Genomic DNA, 21,929 nt, shown 5'->3' on the forward strand with positions numbered 1-21,929 from the left:
GACATTTTATGCATTTTTTCTCCTCACTCTGTTACATTCTCTTACTGAATAATCCTTTACATTGGTCCCCCGTCAAGGTCACAGTACTGTTTCGGTCGCAAAACACATTAATTGAAACTATATTTATTCTACTTACAGAATCTCAGGAACTCCTGATATGAACCACTTTGTCATGGCCGTTATGTCAGTACCAGTTTGGAACACTAGAGGCCAACCAACAATTCAAAGCATAGGTGATCCTCCCTCGACAAGCACAACAGAGCGTAATCCAGTAGCAGCGACAGACGCAGATAAGTTAGTAATAACCTTTCCGCCTGGCCGTATCGCCGCCATATAGATTCGTGAGCAGAGACAAGCAGGCGCTTAGGAGAAAGGTATCCTCGACACTGTATGTCAATTTGACGAACATATTGTGATACCGATTTCCGTTACAGGTGTTATCTCGTTTTATTTGAAGAACTATTTGATGTGACTCGTATATTATATTGAAGATGTCGACGACATCGTCTGTTAATTCGTCTACGGCATCCAGCAATTCCGGTAATGTTCTCTCGTCCGCCTCGTCGAATATTGTTATATTGGAAAATCAAGTGTTGGACAGTAACGATGTGGTGGCCGCAGCAGGCCTTCAGCAGCTGTCCAATGCGGGCAACCTGAAGCTGTCCAGAGATTGCGCGGCGGTGCAGTATTCGAATTTAATCAATAGCTACACAGCGAGTAGCATTAATAATAGCAACAGTGGTAGTGGTAGTAATAGTGGATCAACTATAGTGGGGAACAATAGCTCCCAGATGAGTACAGTGAATATTATTCCCGGGGACGCCAGCCAAACCAGCTCTCGAGTGCAAGTACTCAGCAATGTGCAGCTGGTGTCGAAGGGCGGCTCCCAACCGTCTACATTCAGCTATGTAGACGCCAGTGGTAAGAACTTTAACGTTCTTACGTCCAGTGGCAAACTCGGCAGCAACAAGCTGATCAGTGTACCGATAACAAAGGTAAAAACTTTTAATCATCTTGCACCGCAGCAGCAACAACAACAGCAGAATCAAACCGTTTCATCTCCTGTTCAAAACCAGCCGCAGAAAGTGACTGTCCCGCGCAGCATACAATTGGTAACAAGATTACCAAACTCTACCATTTCCGTTAGCAATGGGCGTGTTTCACAAATTGCGCCCACACTATCGTCCTCCCCGCAGCAACAATTCACAATTCAACAGTACCCCGACTCAAGTGTTAACTATCCGACCAGCACGATAGCAAATACCAGTACCAATACTGGAAGTAAAACTGTATCCGCCAAAGGCAAAACCTCCGCGTCGGTGAAAATGATGCAGAACTCTCAAATCGGACAGATCGGAACAAAAACCACGATCGGTAAAAGTATGAGTGTTAGCCTGAAAAGTGTACGAACTAACTCCAAAGCAGCCATGTCGGGCGTCAACTCACAGTACTATGTGAAAAGTTCTACCAACGGTACGATGCAGCAACTAGGAACAACCACGTCAATATACACGACATCCCCTGCGCAGGCAGTCTATCATAACCCAACTCCCCACCCACATCCTCAGCCAGTGATGAACCCGTTCGGAACAACGCCTAACGCGTCCGGTAAGGGCAGGAGTGTGTACAAAACATCGAAGAATCAACTTATCCAACTTCAACACCAACAACAACAGCAACCGCATCAATCTCCCCAACGGTCAGTGACACCGTCGCCTAGTCCGGTCAGTGCGATACTCCAAAACGCTTCGTACGGCGGATCAAGTGCAACGATCGTTCAAAGTAACAATCGATATCAACAGAACTATCACACAGCCCCACCCACACAGTCAAGTATAACCACAAGCAACTATAAACCGTTGAATCATCTCTACACAGGCGTTCCTACGAGTACGGTATACGATTCGTCAAACAGTTCAACCTCCAGCGTGGACCATTCTGTTCCATCTGTGACAGTCACTGGTTACAGCTCTAGTACAGGCAAGGGCAAAAAGTATACAGCAATCGTAAACAACGACGTTGCTGTTTCACCAGTTAAAGTGAGGGGTGTCGGTCGAGGTCGCAATAACAGTCTTTCCGCCAGCTATCAACAGCAAGATAACACCACTACTTATCAAAGGTATTCGGCATCACCGTCAAGAACACCGCAGCAGCAGTTCCACCCACCCCCACTGACCAGTACCGTTTACCAGTCACAATCTGCTACTAGTGCACGGGATGATCAACAACTATTCATAAACGGTCAGCAAATGAGAGATGAAACATCGGCCCGTATTTTGCAGAGTTTATCTAGTAAAACTTCCGACAGCGGAAAGTACATCTATGGCAAACAACAGCAAACGTTCAGCTTCTATGGTTCGGACAGTGTACCCCAAACTCCCAGTAATTTTACAAACGCGGTCAGCGCAAATCCATCCGCGACCGTCGTGTACGACCCCAGTGATTCTCGGTTTTACGAGGACAAACCCGATGGCAGACGAACAAGGTAAGCTAGATAGTAAGCCCTAAAATTTCTAAGTTCATTGTTTTAAACCGAGCAATTTCCATTACTCTCTCCTCTCAGCACATCGGAAATCATTACCTACGCAGACAACATCCCGCTTCGCGAGGGTTATCCCCCATCCTACAGCTACAACCATCGAGAGGATGACGACCAGATCGGTGTGGAAGTGCGACCCGCTCCTGTGGATACCTCTAATGGGCGGTATCACATTCTGCAAGCGATCCTTCAAGATCACACCTACTTTGCCGCCCTTCCGGAACTTAAACTACCGGAACCTCCACCGCCAACGCAGGAATCGTCTTCGTTGCCGCCATCCCAGCAAAACCAACCGCCGCAATCGATAGCGAGTAACGTTCACCTGTCTCAAAAATCGCTCAAAGTGCAATCCAGTTTACCATCGTCTAGTTGTGGTGGTGGTTCTATTGCTTCTGCTGCTGCTGTGATGACACATTCTCCGTCGGCAGTAGTAGCACCGGGAAGTGTTGCTGTCCCTACTGCGTCTGTGCCGGCTCCACTCACTCAGATGAGCTTGAGCACCCTGGCAGCCATAACGGCACCAAGCAGCAGTAGCAGCGGTAGTATCTCGGTTAATCCGTTTACCGGTGGCAGCACCTTGGACTACTATCAGAGGCAATCGGTGGCAGCCGTTGCAGCATCGGCGGCGTCTGCGCAGGATGACGATGCCAACTCGGTGATTAGCACCGGATCTCGTAATCTCAACAGCATGGACATCGATTTGGGCGAGGAAACGGAAACGGCTCCGGAGGGCGAAGGCGAGGACGATTCAGTCACGCGATGTATCTGTGATTTGACGCATGACGATGGGTATATGATATGCTGTGATAAGTGCTCGTGAGTATATTTTTTTCTCATTTAATTGTGGGCAAATCGGTACAAACGGATTTCTAGTTGTTGGTTGATTTTTTTGGTTATAGGTGCGAAATTTTTGGTGAAAATCGCTGTATACAAAGATTGTGTACTTCCCTTGAAAAGAATTATTTCCAGATACATTATTTGCTGGAATGGATTGAATGTTCTCTAGAAAAGCAATTCCCAGAAGGCTGCAAATCTTCAAACATTATCCTGTAGCAATAACACCATCCGCATACAATCTTATCAAAACGCGAATAAGAATATGGAACTTTCATCAAATTCGAGCAATTTAAATATTTGATCCGAGCTGTATAAAATTGTATCACTGTGTGATCTTGTCGATGAGCAGCATGGTCCTCCCTAAGCTTTCGATGTATAAGCTGATTTTCTTCCTATTGGTATTTCATTTGACAGTTTACACAGACTTGTCACCTTTGATACCACCTACCAATGGTTCGCAATCGAAAAAAAGCTGGCTCCAATTGTCACTCACATGATGCAATATCAGCGTTAGGATCGGTATCGATATTTCCTACCCGAAGGAAAGCACGCGAACGAAGTGAAGGTATTTCTAAGAATCCTAATTACAGCAACTGATTAATAACACTCAGCGCTGCTCAATCCCTCTAAATGTTATAGATATGGTCAAAAACTTGAAGGAGCTTTCAGGGTTTATTTTTTCGCGTTTTCCAAATATTTTACCAAAATTTTGTTGTGCCAGTTACATAAGCTGGCGAATCTAAATAACTTGCATTTTTATCGAAGTTATTGTTGCACCTCTGCGAACAGCATTGTTCCATAGAGTGCTAAACCGCGCTGGTTCGCTATGTTGTTCGTGATGGACCGTGTAGATTGACAATTTGGAGGACAGCACTTTCGCTCATCAGTAACGGATAAAGGTTCAGTAAATGCTGAAACGAACCTTCGAAAAAGAGCACCACCTAACATTAAAAATGCTGTATGATGAAAGTACTGATGTATTTCAATTCTTATGCAGTGACCAATCGTCTAATCCAGAGCGATTAAACGGTGAGTTTAGGATATAAAGCGCATGTACCAAAGCATTTTCTTCCAGTAACCGGACCTTCGGCATCTCCGCGGACATTTCCACAGCAAAATGTTGCACGCTGTTCAGTTCTCATTATAGATATTTTACTTTAACTGTTTTTTGGTGGGATCAGAATACCAACAAATGGAGTCGTAGTGCTTAAGACCGTGTTTTTTCTGAATCTCGTAAATATGTCAATGTAATGTATTATTCACTTCGTTCAATTTATTTCAAATATTCAAACGTTCTATGTGTATACATCATAACTAAAATGTGCTATGAAAATATAATTGTCACGAATATTCTGAGATATATGAATTCGTTTATAATTTCGTACCGTACCCTATCGATTGTCGCCACGGAATTGACACCGTTTGAACTGCCTCACTCTCTTACATGTACTTTGTCTCGTCGCAGTTTATAGTTAGTTTGATTCTTGCCGCCTCCTCCTTTTAAAAAGCGCAGATGCCTTTCCTACTGGTGTCGATGTTGTCCGGGAGCATGTGAAATTTTGTAATAATGGTTCCGTTCCTTTTTACATCGGATCATTGAATCGCACTTTCGAGCACTGTTGATCAATAGGCTATAGTCGGATGTTTGAGTGCCTATTTAACACTTGATTTTTACCCATTCAGTATCTTACGAATCAGCATAATCGTTATGTGTCTACCAAAAACACCTTTAACCCTTTATAAGGCCCAGAGTTTGAGGCTATTAATGAATATTATATTAATAGAAACACGGTTTCTTCACTTAGTTTAGAACATATTTCCATGTATTTCGTAATAAAAACTGTTTTGAAAATATACTAGCTACCGCCCGTTAGGAAACATCAGTCTTCGTATTGTTTGATGTATTTCCAACAAGATTGGTCATATATACAGACAAATCGAACTGTATCAGAAATTCAGAAAGAAATTATGGCGGGTTACTGGTTTTTAACTTATTAACAGTAAATAACCCATATATTCTAAGGATAAGTTGAAATAGCAGACCACATATCACAGACGTTCATTTATTCATTTTATTTTTTTCTTTGCAATTTTTACCACTCTTAAACCAAATTGTCGGATTAAAAATAGTTGGTTTTACATATTTTCATCATCAACTTATAGGGTCTAGAGTATTTTTTTTCAAAATCGAGCTAATTTTATTGTACAAAAGGAAATTGTCGTATTTTTTCAAAAAACTTCACCAATCTGACACTTTTCACTGTATCGCAACAAAAAGTAATGAGTTGCCAGACTCCTAACAAAATTTCATAAGATTGGATCACTTCTCACTTCATATTCTGCGTTATGAACGAAACGAAAAGGTGGCAATGTAGTTGCTACATCTTTATAAAGGGTTAACAGGTCGACAGCGTACCCCGGGCACAAGCAAATTTAAAAGCTCGTAACTACAGCAACTTTTAAACGAGTTGGAAACTGATGATTTGGATTCAGGAAGACCGTACAAATGAATCGAATAAACCCATGTCGTACCCGGGAATCAGGGTTGTCCCAATACTGAAATAAGTTTTATTTGCAAAACTGCAGTGGCACCAGTGGGAAAGTTTCGTAAATTATAGTATCATCCATTTTACTACTTGAAAATACTTGGTAATGTTTTAAGATGTCACTAAGTATCAAATTATAACTTTGAAAAGTACATTTCACCGATCGAGGACTGAAAAGATTCATCAGGGGTTCTATTCTCACAGTTACGTCACCTAGTAACTAGAAGCATTTATTTTCTAGTCACTAAGTGACGTGACTGTGAAAATGGGGTCTTATTTTTTTTTGGAAAATTATGTGCAAGCATTATCTACAGTTCGTTCCGTTTCACTGAATCGTACACCGCCTTGAAATCCACAAACAAGTGGCGAGTCTGCAAGTTGTATCGGGAAGTTTATTCAGAATTTTTGCATTGACCGACGTGCGCAGCCTGTTCAGCAGAACCCGAGAGGGAATTTTATAGGCTTCACCGAATATCGTTGTGCTTCGAACTTTCGAGACTGTGGCCCTTATTCAAGATATATCATGTCCATCAACCATCCATTGTTTCTTCCAACCAGATCTACCTGATCACGCTCGGGATTACTTCGAATAGCCGATCACTTTCGACTGTTAAAAGTAGGTCGGGGTGCTATCCTTCCCAACGACCTTACCGTTGCTTAGCTCTCAACTAGTCTTTCGCATTTCGTCTAGCGTGAGTGGACAGCTTGTCCATCATCCGTAATCCTCATTCTCAAAGTGCTTCTTCCACCTAGCACCATCTTCTGTACGATCTGTTAATAGATTCCTGTCCCGGTCGATAATCAGGATCGGGGTGCGTCTTCTCGTGTTATTGCTTTTTTTCGTTATTTCCACATTTCCTATGTCGATAAAGTTCTTTTTCGGCTATCCTCAGCTCACCATATCGCTCCCTGTTGGCCGTATATCCGCTGCAAGCATCCGGCTTCTGGCTTGGTTGTTCTCGTCCGTCGTTCTTTGGCATGCAGCTTCAAATCAACCGTTCCGCTGGTTTCCATGTGTGCTCAACGCTTCTGTGGATGTTGTGTTGACCGCCTAATAGACCTGCTGCGTAGAGGTCACCTCTTGACAGTTGATCATCGATTTATCGAGTTTTCGGGCATATTCCACGACAACATCAGAGCTAAGGCTCCCTCGCCTAGGTTGAGGGGTTTGACGGTATTGCAAACATGATCAAGCATATTGCGTGCATCAGTGGTAATGAACCTCTGAATTTTTTTTTAAGATTCTTGTTGCATCACGCCTCGATAGTGGCACATCGAGCAGACCGAGACGGCTTATGGGTCTTTTTTATGTTCTGTGTTCTTTCATATTCTGCGCCAGCCCTAACTAATGCTCATCTGTTAGCCTGTGCGCGCTGGCGTGGTCGATCGGTGCATTACCGTGGATTGCTTTTTTCTGTGGACTGTGTTTGCAAACATTGTTCAACAACTTAATAGCAGTGCTTGTTGACACGGTTCTCAATGAGGGTCATTATGTGTTGATTTATCGGGCGGCTTCGTCATTGTGCAGAGTCTAATTAACCGTTGTGTGTCCGACGCGGTACCCGGGTACCTTTTTAAGTTTCAATTAATTAAATTTCTATGTTTTATCCATAGCTGGAAATTGAAATTTTGTGACATCTTAGAACTTTACTAAGTCAAGCTTTTGGGTTAATAATATTGTTGATATAGTATGGGTGGGAGTGAGGAGGGGCTCCTGAATTTTTTTACTACGTAACAGGCCGACGTGGGTACCCGGGTACCCACAAAACTAAAATGCCCATAACTAAGGTAATATCCAACCGATTTCGATATTTTTGGCCGTTTTCGATTCAGGAACTCATCCACTTTTGGGCTTGGTAAAAATGAATTGGGTTACTTCATTCGATTCCCGGGAATCCGGGTTTCCGGAAGCAGGTTCCAGTGCTGGGGTACTATTTGCGAACTTCAATGGAATATTAGCAATATGGGTATCAAAATTCTTGGAATTGCATCAGTAGGCTTATCTCGTGGTTTTGGAACCATTTGGTGATTTGACCCCGGAACGGACATTCCGGAGCAGGTTCCCGTGGGGCCGTGAGTGGCCATTCCATTCCAATTCCATTTTTCAAATTGCCATAGCTTCCCGTAACAATAAAAAACAGACTTCCGAGACAATTTGAAGAGTTTTGATACTCGTATTGCTAGGACATTATTAAAATTTACAAAACATATCCTAGTACCGGAACATTACTTCGGAAAATCCGGATTACCAAAAACCAGATCCATTATTTCGGTTCTATTATACAGAATCAAAAAGTAGACGAGTTCCTGAATCCAAAACATCTAAGTGTCCAAATCGGTTAAAGGAAGCCATAGTTATGAGCATTTCAATTTGTAGGTACCCTCGTTGGCCTGTTAAAGGTGTTTTTTTGTTGGACACATAACTGTTAATAGAGGTGGACGGGTGGAAGCCTATTAGTTGTTGTGTTGTGATAATTGTAGTTTTTAGTACTAGTGTGCAACTGTTATGTGGTAGTCGTATGTCTTCTGTGTATGTGTCTGTCTGAGTATTTGTGGCACCTGAGCCCGGGAATAGTTGCAGCAATGGCGTATATGATAGAATAGGGGGTAATCCTTCCTAGGATTCGTCGGTCAATTTTCCGGTGTTCACTTCGTGCATTCGATTCGATTCATTCGGGAAGATAAGACTGGATGAAATAATGTATGATTTTTTTACCGAAGCACGTGAATCATGCATTCCCGATCAGCATAGCATAAATTTTTTTTAACAGAATGTAATTGTCGTTAATTCGTTGTATCGATTTTGTTGATTATTTTCGGCAAATTTAAGACTAAGAGAAACAAATTTGGACATGATGAAGAGTCCTTTGCCTTCTGCTAAGTAGGAGTTGGGCGTTGCACCCAAGACTACCGTATGGTAGTCCTAGTTTTTCCGTTCTAAGTTTATAACTGATTCGCTCTAGAATACCTATCCGTCTTTCAATTTCATTGCTTTCGTTTCTCTTTGTCTTAAATTTACCGAAAATAGCCAACAAAATCGATACAGTAGAACCTTACGGCAATTAAAAAAGTAACAATTGTCGTTAATGGTAAATAAGTGTCATTTACTGGCATTTAGATTAGTTCAAGTGGTTTGATTGCATGTTTTCTGTTACATCATTAGTCTGTTTTTGTTATACTTCTAGCGGTAGTCTACACCCTCGGTCCTAACAGCTTAGACTCATGCCTTCAGTAGGTCAATTAGAAAGTAGCGCTCATATTCACTAGACAGCACGTTCCATGGCGACATGACCGGGAACTCTTGTGATATGGGGACTGACTCTCTTGTGGAATTTCTACCGTGCACTAAAATTTAAACATCAGATTCACGGTACGCGCGCGATCATTCAGGAATACATTAGAATATGCCACATGATTATAAAATCGAAGTATACACGCTAGCGCAAACGACAAACACGTTAACTTACAAACGCTCGAGCCCTTCGCGATCATACTACTACGTAATTAGTGAACACCCACGCCAACCAAGACAGAAATGCACTACTAGACTCGAACGCTAAAATTCACACCTTCCATGCACACACCACCACAGGAACCACAATTAGACTCATAATACAAAGTCACACGCAACAATTACAGATATTCGGCTGACAACTGCGGGAAGTGAATCTCAAACGCAGACCTTATCATTTCAATGATGGCCTTGGATCTGCGATGCCCGTGTTCAAGGCACCATAGCTTCGTCCGTCAGGTCAAGGATGTATGAAACCCGCTTGCCACCACCCACAGCCCTAGCTGCCCAAAAAGGGGTAAAAAAACTAATATGTAGTCACATTATCTTTTTTACTGTTTAACGACATTCAATTAGCTAGAGATCAGGGAAAGTTATGAAAAATTTCGAACTATAGTACTCAAGTGAGACCAAGGATGTGAAATATACAGATCAGAAAACTAAAAGTGGTATGGTCATTGAAAACCGACTTAAATCTTGCGGTCTGCGGACAAATTTTTTGTCTTCTGCTGGTAAGAGTCGAGCTTTACAACGTTAAGCGAGTTACAACGAATCGCTCAATTCTATCAACGGCAAACACAGATTCATCCCTTTGCATCAACTGCGCCCAAGCAAGTGCGTCAACTGCAACGGCTGCTTTGCAACTAGGGACTTGTGTCTTTGAGAAGGAGATAAAAACTTACAACATTATACCCTTCCCGATAGTAACATCCTCCTGCCAAGCGTTTAAACGCAATTCCAGACGATCACGACCGCGCAATAGCCTTGCTCAGGCGAAATAATATCCAACAATGAACGAGGAAGTTAGGGACTTATGGCTGCGCTCCAAATCACTGTTTCTCCTGATCCACAACACAAGCCAACAGCATACAAAACCCTCGGGAACAGACGCAACAATGATCCAAAAAGTACCAGGAACATAACCAGCGCGCCAAATCCAGAAGCCCTCTATTAAAACCAGACAACCACAAGGAACTCGGAGCGGCATAGGAAAAAAGGACCTACACCCCAACACTCACCGAAGATGCGTACCATTAAATTAAAAGGCACTTTACCAAAACCCAGAAATCGATATCTCTGACTAAAACATCTAAACACAATCCAACAACAACACAAAAAACACCCACATCAACAAACAAGCCTATTCACACTGACCCCGTCCGGGAAATTTCCGGCCCCCACCGATGTCCCTCCGGCGGTTGTTGGTGTGGGACCATCGGAACCTCCCCAGCAAAGAGAGATTTGAAGTCTTTTTCTAACGACCCTGCCACTTATAGTTTTCCAATCCGTATATTTCACATCCTTGCTCTCGCTTGAGTAACTTTTCCTACATAGTTTTATATTTAATTAGATACACTAATTATAAATCACGGTTTAGTGGACAACGAGGGACTTGATGAAATAAGATTTCACTCGTTGAAGTCGTAACTAGGAATGTTCTATTCTCTCGAATGTGCGTTACGCAACGTTATACTTAGTAATCTCTAAATTGAATGTCGTTAAAAAGTAAGAAAAATAATAACTGTCAATGACCATGCCAAATGACCTTTATCTAATTAAGTGTTTTCTGAATATAAGTAGAGGTTAGGTTCAAAATTATGCCAAATGACCTTGCTTCTCGTGAAGTTTGGAATTGTGGTTGTTCCCTTGAAGATAAGAATATTATGACAAGATCATTTTCAGTGTGATCATTTCCTAAAAATATGCCAAATGACCGTTACCGTGGAGACAAAAATAATCATGCCAAATGACCTTTTGAGTGATAAATTCTTAAAATTATTACCATTATGCCCAATAACTGGTATGCTAATTGGCCTTATGCCATATGACTTTATGCTAAATGACCCAGACCCAACTGCACTGGATTTCCGTGAGTTATTGAAAGGTATTATACATTTCTCCTGGCACTCTTTGAGTTCATCATTCTGTCGGTGGTTAAAATTTTTGTTTCGAATCCGCAGCTGTGAATTCCTTGCTAGATCATAAGTTTCCGGATGATTTTTTTGTCGAAAGCAAAGTTTAATTTGCTAGGGGTATCGCCTCTGCTGTAAACAGATAAAAATTATGTGAAAACCTGCCTGAAATCCATTTTGACGTGGGTTTCGGTTTCCATGACTGACACAGTTCTCCAGTACCGGATGCCCCTTAACCTTTCCCAGTATTGATAAGACATTTTAAACTATAACTCAAATTTACATCCCTTTTTTCATCGCTACAGCGCCTGGCAACATGTTGACTGTATGGGCATTGATCGACTAAACATCCCGGACGAGTACAACTGTGAAATGTGCCAGCCCAGGCCCGTGGACAAAAACCGTGCTCGTTTGCTGCAACTGGAGAAACGCAAGGAACAGTCGCTGTTCCTTGCCAATAATAATCTCCAACTGCCACTAGCCGATTCCTCCGTAAGTAGTTCCAACCTGGTCAATGCATCCGTCGGAGTTGTGTCCAGTTCCGGTGGAAAAGGTGCCAACCAGTACACAACCGGAAAGGCTGTAGCCGGATCGAAAAAGAATAAATCCGGTAGCAGTGCAAAGAAGAAGGCAACTGACGGTTCGATGACTAAGAAAAGTAGCAAGAAATCCGGTGAAAGTGCATTGAATCGTGTCAACGGAAAGCGAAAAGAACTTAAAAAGCCATCGAAAAAGAAAGTCAAATCAAACGAACCAAACGCAGAGAAAATGACCAACATGATCCGAACCTGGATCGACAACTATGAGCGTGCCATTACAAACCACTACTCGCCGGAATTGCGTGCACGGCTGCAAGCTTTCGGTAAGATGCAAACACAGAATCCTCTGCTGAATACGGATCGTTTGATCCAGGCCAACACGGTGATAAACTTGCAGCAAAAATGCACAACTGTTCCGCATGCTGGGGGAAAAATTCTCATCAGCACCGGAGACATTGAGCCAAAGGCGCCGATCATTGAAATACGTGGAAAGTACATGCTTTCTTCTCAGCATAAACCACTGCAGTCGCTATTTAACATGGCCGCAAATGGAAAGTTGGCTAATAACAAGAATGCTGGTCCTTTCTTGTTCCTGTACCAGTTAACAACCGGTGGAATGGAGTTGTGCGTTGATACGCGGACTTACGGCAACGACGCCAGATTCATCCGAAGGTCTTGTCGACCAAATGCGGAGATATTGCACAATGTTGAAAAAGGTGTTGTGCACTTGTACATTGTTTCGACGACGAACATCAAAGCGAACACTGAGATCACGATCAAGCATGATGACCAGTTAATTCAGAGGGTAGGTGGAATCGTCATCTTGACACATACTACAGTTACGAATTTGTGCGCATGCGGTTTGATCAAAGAATGTCAGTATTCTGCACAGTTGAGTGAAGGGTTGTTCCCAGTAACGGCAGCTGCTGGCACTGTTTGTCCCCTTCCAAACAATAGTGGAATGCTTCAGGGTGGACCAGGAGCGGTTAGCTCTACCGGACCGAGCAAACCGGTAAAGAACAAGAAAAATAATGGTGCTTTAGGCGATGGTGACAAGAAACCAGCGAAGAAACGTAACAGTAGATCTACAAGTTCAAATGCTGAAGCTCGGCTGAGATCAGTTTCTTCGAGTGGTGATAGTGCGAATGAAATGATGCTTTATGCTCAGCATCATCAGCAGCAGCAACCTCCTCAGTCACCATTGTCGCAGCCACCGGTAATGGGGCAACAACCACCTCTGTCACCATTACAACAATCTCAGTTCCCTCAAATGCCGCCGCATCTAATATCTCAGCAGACTGCGTTGCATTTTATTCACCAACAGCAGCAGCAACAGCAGCAGCAGCAGATGCAGCAACAACATCAAATGCAACAACATCAGCAACTACAACAACAACACAAACAACCGCAGCCATTGTCACTGGGTAATCCTTCGATGGTGCAGTCGCAACCGGTTTACATGTATAGTCCTTCTCCTACGCACCAGCCGACAAGTATGATGATTTCTCAGCAAAACAATTACCCAGTGCACCCGCAAACTCCACCTCCAATGAGTCCTGTGATGGGAATGACCAACCGGCCAGGGTACTATACGGAAATCAAATCTCCACTCAAATCACCCCCTCTAAATTTGAGTGGCCCACCGCCGTTGGTAATCCCTACGATGCCTTCACCGAGTAAAACAATGATTCACGTTCCTCAAGAACATCAAAATTCACCAGTTGCCCCGAGCAACCCCCTTGTGCAGCATTCACCATTGTCAGAGGAGCAACCGCGAATGGAGGTGATCCAGCATCAGCAGCACTACCATCAACAGCAAATCATGGAAGATATCTTAAAGATCAAAATAAAATCACCAACTGTTAGTCCGGTCAAGCAAGAACTGGCCAAATCACCAGCACCAGTCTGCATGCTATCTCCACCTCCACCTCCGCCAGTTCCGATCGTCCAGCGATTGCTTAGCGCGGAAACGCTAAAAAGTGAACTGTTTCACTCACACTACCAGCAACACCAACCACAAGACATGCATGCACCTCCACTGGCAGCTATGCGTGAATCGGCAGTATCATCACCGCAACCACAGTCACCGGTGAAAGTTGAGTTCACTCCTCCTAAGCTGGAAATCAAACAGGAACCACTTTTGCTATCTCCGCAACGTTCTGTTGCACCAGTCATTCCACCAGTCGAATGTGTTAAGGTCAAAGAAGAGGAAGAAGTAAAAATAGAATCAGTCGTGGAAACTTCTCAAATAGTGCCGAAAGATGAACCTAGCGAATTGCTATCGCCAAAGAGGGAACCTTCTCCGGCACCCAGTGATATGGATGATAGCAAAGAAGAGATTGTTCCACTGGTAGCCGTAAGTAATACAAGTTTATCGGGTAGCGCAACAAATTCCCCTGTTAAGTCCCAATCGACGACTACCGCAACGACGCCTGTTGCGTCCGAACCGGTGGAAAAGAACAGTAGTAATAGTACCAATAGCTCCCCGAATTCCTCCTCGCATACCCAGACAAACAGTGGCAGTAAGAAGAAGAGCTGTAGTTTCCCGAAAGACAACGAAACAGTAAAAGAGGAAAAGAAACCCTCGAGGAAGCTTACTCGCGAAGAGCGTAAGATGGAAGCAATTGTGAAGGCGTTTGAAAAGATGGAGCAATCGCAGCAACGAAAGCAGGAACTGAAAGAGCAGCGCAAAGAGGGTAAGCGTAGAAGTGTATCTTCTTCTACCCCGGACGAAGGCGGTGGAGTACCAGCGGTTGTCGGGACCGGTTCAGCTAAAAAGCAATCACCGATCAGTTCGCAAAAGCGTAAGAAAAAGAAAAGTAAATCGTTGAGTCAACACTTTGGGTCCCCCAATCAGAGTCGCAAGAAAAAAGTGTCCAAATCGACGAAATCTTCAACGAAGAAGGGTCTTCACGCGAGAACGAAAACCTCAGAACAGAGCAATAAGCGATCGCACGACAGCGAAACCGTTGAGTTACAGCAAACTCCATCGCTTTCAACGGAACAATCAGAACCGATGTCTTTTTTTGGTGATGATGTGAAGCCGATTCCTGCTGATGATCCTACCGGCACTACTGCTTTGACGAACAACAACAACAACGAAGAAAGTGAATTGCCACTAAGCCAATCGGGTATAGCTGATTTGCCACCCCTCAGTTCTGCCTGTATGTTGATTGAAGCCGCTGTAGGTCCGTTGGAGCAGGCCTCCAGTACGACTCCGACGGAGCAAGACTTCAAGTTTCCCCAGAAGGCGAAAACTAAGAAAAGTATGAGTCGAGAATGGTTGAGCGGTCAGACAAGTGGAGATTTACCGTTGATGCCGAATCGAAGGATCACACCGGATCATGATTCGGGTTACCTAAGCGAGGAAAAATCACTCGATTATCGACGGGTGATGGTGGACGAAGGAATTGCTACCCCACTTGGTGTGGATGTTGGAGAACCGAGCATCTGCGTTGTGGCGAAAAAGGTGGAGGAATTTATCGCTCAAAATTCGCCACAATCTGACGACATCAGTGGGCACAAGTGGGAAGACAAAGCAACTGTCAGCAGCTCAAACTGTCAAACACCGACCGGTGGAGGAAATGTTTCGGAAAGTGCCTCCGTTAAAAAGCGTTGGTTACGGCAAGCAATATCGGAAGAAACGGATGAGCTGATGCATGCCTCGAACTCATCGCCTCCCCCAAACGGATTTACGACACCACTGAAGAAACGACGTGTCATTCGACAATCGGATGATGAACCACAATCGCAGATACAAACGCAACCTCCCCAATCGTTTCAATCCGCCCAGAAGATTGACTTTGCCGGTCAAGCTCAACAACATCAACAACAACAACAATCTCAGTCAGCGGCGAACAGTCCGAAGCAAACCTATCATGAAACTAGTTTGTACTGGTCCAACTCTGGTCCGCCTCCCCTGGCGTATTCAACGCGTTCTCATATGATTATCGACGAAAAACAAGCCATGGATCTGTCTAGAACTGCTCCGGTACGAGTATCGCACCAAGCCAGGATTCAACCGTATAAAAATTTTCCCATCGCGCAAGCTCTAACACCATTGCACTTTACCGATCCGGATCCACTTCCGGTACCAGCGATCACAACAATTTCGCATCCGGTCATAGCCCCTTCGCCTATACTAGTACAAACTCAAAATCACCAGTTGATCCCTCAAGACTCGTTTGAAATTCGGCCGTTGAATCATAGCTATGAGCCATTGCCAGTACCGGCACCATCGGCTGTAGCGGCAATAGTACCTGCTTCTCTCATTCCGCCAGAATTGCGGCCTACCCTAGCACCGGTGACGCAACAGCACGCTCGACTAGATATGAGCTACTCGGGCTCCTACCATCAGACGCTCACCCCGGATGTGTCTTCGTCGAGTACGCCGATAAGAAGTATTACCCGCAGCAAGGGTAGCCAAAAGTACATCGGAAGTCCGGCTAAATTCCAGCCATCGTCACCTGCAGACTCACAAAGCAGTTGCTCGGTGGCAGAGACACCGGAGAAGAGTTCGTTCGTTAGTACCGAAAGTGGTTGCAATTCCGACATCGACGAAGAACAATCTCCGCCGAAATTGACTGCCGATCAGCAGGTTCCAATGCTTTATACGGAACAGATACCGGTCGAGGTTGCGCAGGAAGCTAGTTCAAATTTAGTGGACAAGGAAGAAACTGTTAGCTATTCGAATGAATTGCTAGCAGTTGCTGATGCGGTACAGAATGAAGTTCCTGTTGAATTGGAAGTAGGGGGAGAGTGTGCCATTGTGCAGGAGGAGGTAGTTGAAAAAGAACCAACGACGTTTGTGGTTCAGGAAGAGCAAGTGGTAATGAGTGAAGTGGTAGTTGAGCAAGAGATGGAACCAATGGACACTAGTGGGGATACAGTTACAAATGACGAAAGCGATCTATTTGAATCGCAAGGAGATGAATCGATAGAGGAACATCAGAACAGGCCACCTTCACCAGCACCCGTGGAAGTATCATCGCTCTCGTTACAGACCAAAACGGTTGAAGCAAGTGCGCTGAACGGCAATGAAAATCTTCGACCTGTAGCCGGACTGGGGAAAAATAGGGACGAAAATGAACTGGAAGATTTGCAGAAAGTGATCGCTTCGTTCCACTCGGAGAATATAATGAATTTAATTTCCAGAAACAAAAAGACCAAAAGCTTTAGTCGAGAAGACATTGGCGAGGGTAAACCACGTTTGAAAAGGCAATTGAGAAGTAAACATTCATTCGCTGATTCTCCTCTGGCATCGCCGCCTCCATCAACGTTTGTGGAATTCGAGCAAGTAGAGACACCGGATGAAGGAACAATGGTTGAAGAGGAAGCGCTCGCAGTAAGTCTAGATTCATCAAATATCCCAGTAACCGTACATACGACGGAAGAAGAACCGGTCTCTGCAATACCTACCCTGGTTAGATCATACTCTCATTCATCGTGGCTTTCAGCAACAGGATCTTTTAGGGAATCAACGACAGAGGAGAGAAGTTTTTCTACCCTTCGATCGGATATTCCACCGATCAGCTATAATCCACCGAGCACTTACCAGTCGACCGCTGCTCGAAACCTCCTCTCATCACTTTCGGTCGGCTCTGAACCACTATCCACGCTAGGAAGCTATCGTTCCAGCAGTTCGTCCTTCCTTGACTACCCAAAATCGTCCATCACGACGGGATCTTCCGGCGTAGGAAGCAGCATCTATCAGTATCGACCTTCCACTGAAATCAGTACTCTGCTAGAGAAGGGTTTCTCCAGTTCCCGTCCGACAAGTTTCTCCTCACTGTCTGGATCAATACTCGGACTTGAGCGCAGTAATAGTACACCAAGTAGTACCGTCCTATCATCGTCGACCCTAGGCACGAGTACTGCGAAAGTAACCGATAACCTATCCACCCTCGGTGGGTCCAACAATACAAGTTACCCGAAAATTTTCACCAAAACCGCTAGCTCCGATCCGCGACTAAACCCGGCATTGACGGTACCGGAACCACCTGCTCCGATCACCCCCAAGCGGAAGCTATCGATTAACGAGTATCGCCAACGGAAGATGCAAACCTGCACAGCGACGACTACGACAACGATGGCTTCTTCTTCCTCGGATGGTATTCCAGCGATTGCAACCTCAACGTCGTCTGCTTCGTCGAGTGGAAGTAACAGTCGCGACGGTTGCACGGGAAGTAATCTGATCAGTAGCAGCGTGGAAAGCAGCGACGTTAGCAGTTCGATTTGTAAAGAATTAAACCTTGAACTTGAACTGGAGTTGAGTAAATCCGAAGAGGAGGAGGAGGAGGAGGAGGAAGAGGATAGTATTCGCGGGAAAAGCGGGAATAGTTCACCTAATAACGAATCATTGACGACCTCCATTTCGCTTACTGTGTCCGGTTCTGGGGAACCAAGTTCAACAGGAGATGCGGGTGAGTTAAATATTGCCACAAAAATGACCGATTCCTACTAATGACTATTGTTTTCCTGTTTTCAGTGTAAGCCCCACGTTCGCTAGATCGCTCTTTGAGTGAAGAGGCGGAAACAAGAATCTGGACACTATTTGCCGGATGACCAAACTGTGCCTAACTGACAATGATCGAAAGATGCGAGTTCACTAACCATGAACTAGCCAGTTCGCACAGTTGACTGCAGTCAGCGACAAATGCTGGAGGTAAGAGATTTGATTGTATAACATTCCCCCGAAAACCATTCCCCAGAAGAAAAAATGTCGAAGCTTTTTCCCCAGAAACACATATTCCAGAAAGTACTAATTTCCAGAAAACTGATTCCCAGAAAGTACCAAAGCCCAGAAAACTTTCACCCACAAAAAACCAGAACACAGAAAACTGTTCCGCAGAAAGTATCAAAACCCAGAAAATTATTTTGCCGAAGAATTTTGTTCTTGTTGTCTCAATAAACAATTCATTACATTTAGATCATGTGTACTTAAATACTTGTTATAAGTTCGCTATTCACAGTATTTTTTAATATTTACGCATTGTGCTTAAATTTAAACGCATTCAAAAAGATGGAAAGATCTACAGGTGATGATTATATGTTAAATGAAAGCTTTCAATTCCTATTTGGTAGAAAAAATATTATAATTGGATTTGAACCAATTTTTGCATTTAAAACCGCTTGCTCCGCATGTAGCAATATTGGCGCAATTGCTAATTTCGGCTGCTATAGATGCCATTGATTACTTTTGGAGCATCCAACTCTAGGTACATATACCGCAGTATAGCTGTAAAGGAGCTCAAAAATCAAGGAAAACTCACTATTTCAGTTGTTCTTTGTAGCAAATTTCTATGATAAAACTTGTGTTGCCTTGCGAGTTTAGTGCGAGCTAGAAAGCAAAAAAAAATTAACGGCGGAAATATTCTAAAACTCTATAATGCATTTGAGTTTCATAGACATGTAATCCTCGTACGCATTGCGTGTTATTGACGGTTGATGATTGAGCACAAAGCTTTGGCTGCCTAGAGCTAAAAACTAAATTTTTTCGATTTCTTGGTACAATGGCAAGCGACGTAGGATTTTGCGAAATGTCGCACTTGTTAATGAAAAAGCGCTATAAAATTCATTAAAATCGACGCAAATTAAAAAAAAACTATGCCAAGAAAATCTAAAATCCTACGTACGTCGCTGCAGATAGGAATTCTGAATACACTGTGCAAATTTCAAAACGATCCAAATGTAACGCCATAATAACTCGATACTTTCAACAACAGAGTACTTAGCATAGATCATTAACAACGTTTTCTAACTTAATAATACTTCATTGATTGCATAGTTTCAATGTATTAAAAACTGTTGCATACGGCCAGTTTTTGGAAGAAATGTAACATTTTTTTTTTTGGAATAAACTGTTAGGGAGTGAATAGATTTTAATTATGTTTTTTATTACAAAGATACATGTTTTGGCTTTCGAATTTCACTTTTGAAGACGAAAAAAAGCGCGTTTTCCCGAAAGTAGTGTTTTTAGCTGTCGAGTCTCATAGAGCTATTGGTCCGATTTCAATATTTTTTCATTGTTCATCATACCGCTATGCTGGGCCGAGCACGATTTGCAAAATTTTATTCCCATTCAGTAGATCTTTCGCAAATTATTCCCAAAAAACACCTCAATTTTAGGCCTCGAGAGTAGAGGACCCCCCTGAAATTTCGATGGTGCAAGATGCAACAAACATCGAAGGATGTTATAAAAAATAATATTTAATTTAAGTTTAATATGATAGTTCGACTATGTTTTTCCTATTTTATCCAACTTTTTTTCACAGCTATTCCATAGTGTGCTGGAAAGAATGAATCAACACCAATGTTTGAGAAAACCGGTCAGACGAGTAGATAACAAGTTTCATTCCGAGGGCTATTTGGCATACATATTCAAAGAGCTGCTCATGTTTAAAAGAAGGAGTCAATTCCTATGTTCGAATAAACCGGGCATACGGGTTGATGACAGGTCATTGATTGATCTGCTACATAAATTGCCATCCATCATCGAATGTTCTGCGTTTTCTTTTCATTTGGTTTCAACTATAAAGCTCTGCATATTTAAAAGCGCTTTTTGACCGTGGAAGTGATTCTAGAGGTCGGTAACAGAAGCTTTTGACAACAATCCGTTCACAAAGTTGCAATCCTGTGCATAACTTTTTGACAAAGTTGGTGTTTACTCCAGTTGACACGCGATAGAAAAAGAACCAAATTAGTTCTGACCAGAAGTAATGAAATCACGACAGAGTCGGGTACGAGGATTGCACGGGAATTGGAAATAGCAAAATACCACCATCTGTGCAGTACTGAAACATTTCAAGGAACGTCTGTTTCCCGAAAGGTGTAATCAAGGCGTCGAACGTTGTTGTGTTCAACAAACTATGTATTGCACAGTTCGAAATATGGGCATTCGGAAAAGTTTCAGAATCGGATCGCAAAGCAAAGCAGCACGTTAAAAATGGGGGTTGGAAAGCTGTATGTTCAGGTGCTGACCAAATCAAACGGATCCATCCTTTTGGACGATGAAACGTGTATCTAATTGGATTTCTAATAGAAACAGAAGTTTTATATTGTCAGGGTTCGCTGAGATGTCCCCAAGTTTGTTTTTGCGGATAATGTTGCCGGTAAATTGTTGATCTGGCAGGGAATCTGCAACTGTAGCTAAAAGACTTCGATTTTCATGGCAACCAACCAGAAAATGAAGGCTAGATTCTTAGAAATGTTGCATTTTCAAATGCATGTATTTGCTTAACCATTCTTTCAGTCGAATAATTTTCTTAGGATGAAGCAAAGGTAATAATTTATTTCGCAAAAACATCTGAAACAAAACCCCTTGTCGTTATTTCGAACAAATTCACGTACTTTTCTATTGCTGTCGGTCTTCATTCGGCGCTCATCTTCTGCAGTCACGGCGCGGATTCCACCAATTCTTCATTCGACTAATGTCACTGAAGATTGCGCTTTATTATCGTCCAATACTTCTCTTTTGGATAGAGCTGCGGACAATTTGGTGCATTGTGCTCTTTTGGGGTGAACTGAACTCCATTGTTGTATCGTTGTAGCACATCCTTGCTGTTATGGCAGCTGGGTAAGTTTGTCCAAACATAATGATCACGAAAACGCTGGTTTTCTTGCCACAGGAACAGGTCCCTTGCCAAATCATATTTTTTTCCTGATCCAATCGGTGAATTTTTTTTTGGAATTGGTTATCGCATAGGATCAATCAAAACACATCCATCGAGTTTCATCAGCACCTGATCGAGCCGGCTGGATTCAGGCCACTGTTTTATGCTCGAGACATTGGATGGGTTACTTAATTACTATACGGTTCCATTCCGAGACTTGGTATTCACTATACTATGCACATACTATAAAAAAATCGCAAAATTTTATCAAGATCGGAGCACAATAGCTTGGGTTACAACCTCTAAACTACTCATAGGTGGAAGTTGGTTAACCCTCCGGAAGTCGCGTAAAAAGCCCACTGATCGAGCAGCCGCTGATGCGCTAAGACGATTTCGCTAGAATTTCAAAGCAGCGTGTACTCAGTGCACTAGC

The 21,929-nt window shown here is 43.2% G+C and overlaps 1 protein-coding gene across 3 annotated transcripts in view; it reads left to right on the plus strand.

The window, feature by feature from the left end:
• LOC131693011 (uncharacterized) overlaps positions 1–21,929 on the plus strand; it is a 48,956-nt gene that overhangs the window by 17,092 nt on the left and 9,935 nt on the right. For all 3 annotated transcript variants that reach the window (XM_058980454.1, XM_058980456.1, XM_058980455.1), the window contains exons 2-6: positions 139–374; positions 435–2,485; positions 2,564–3,355; positions 11,652–18,307; positions 18,373–18,549. In XM_058980454.1, coding sequence (XP_058836437.1) covers positions 492–2,485; positions 2,564–3,355; positions 11,652–18,307; positions 18,373–18,377 — 9,447 coding nt within the window. In that variant the 5' untranslated portion in view covers positions 139–374; positions 435–491 and the 3' untranslated portion in view covers positions 18,378–18,549. The remainder of the gene's footprint in view (positions 1–138; positions 375–434; positions 2,486–2,563; positions 3,356–11,651; positions 18,308–18,372; positions 18,550–21,929) is intronic.

The sequence above is a fragment of the Topomyia yanbarensis genome, chromosome 3 (genome assembly GCF_030247195.1).
Source record: "Topomyia yanbarensis strain Yona2022 chromosome 3, ASM3024719v1, whole genome shotgun sequence".
Classification (NCBI taxonomy): domain Eukaryota; kingdom Metazoa; phylum Arthropoda; class Insecta; order Diptera; family Culicidae; genus Topomyia; species Topomyia yanbarensis.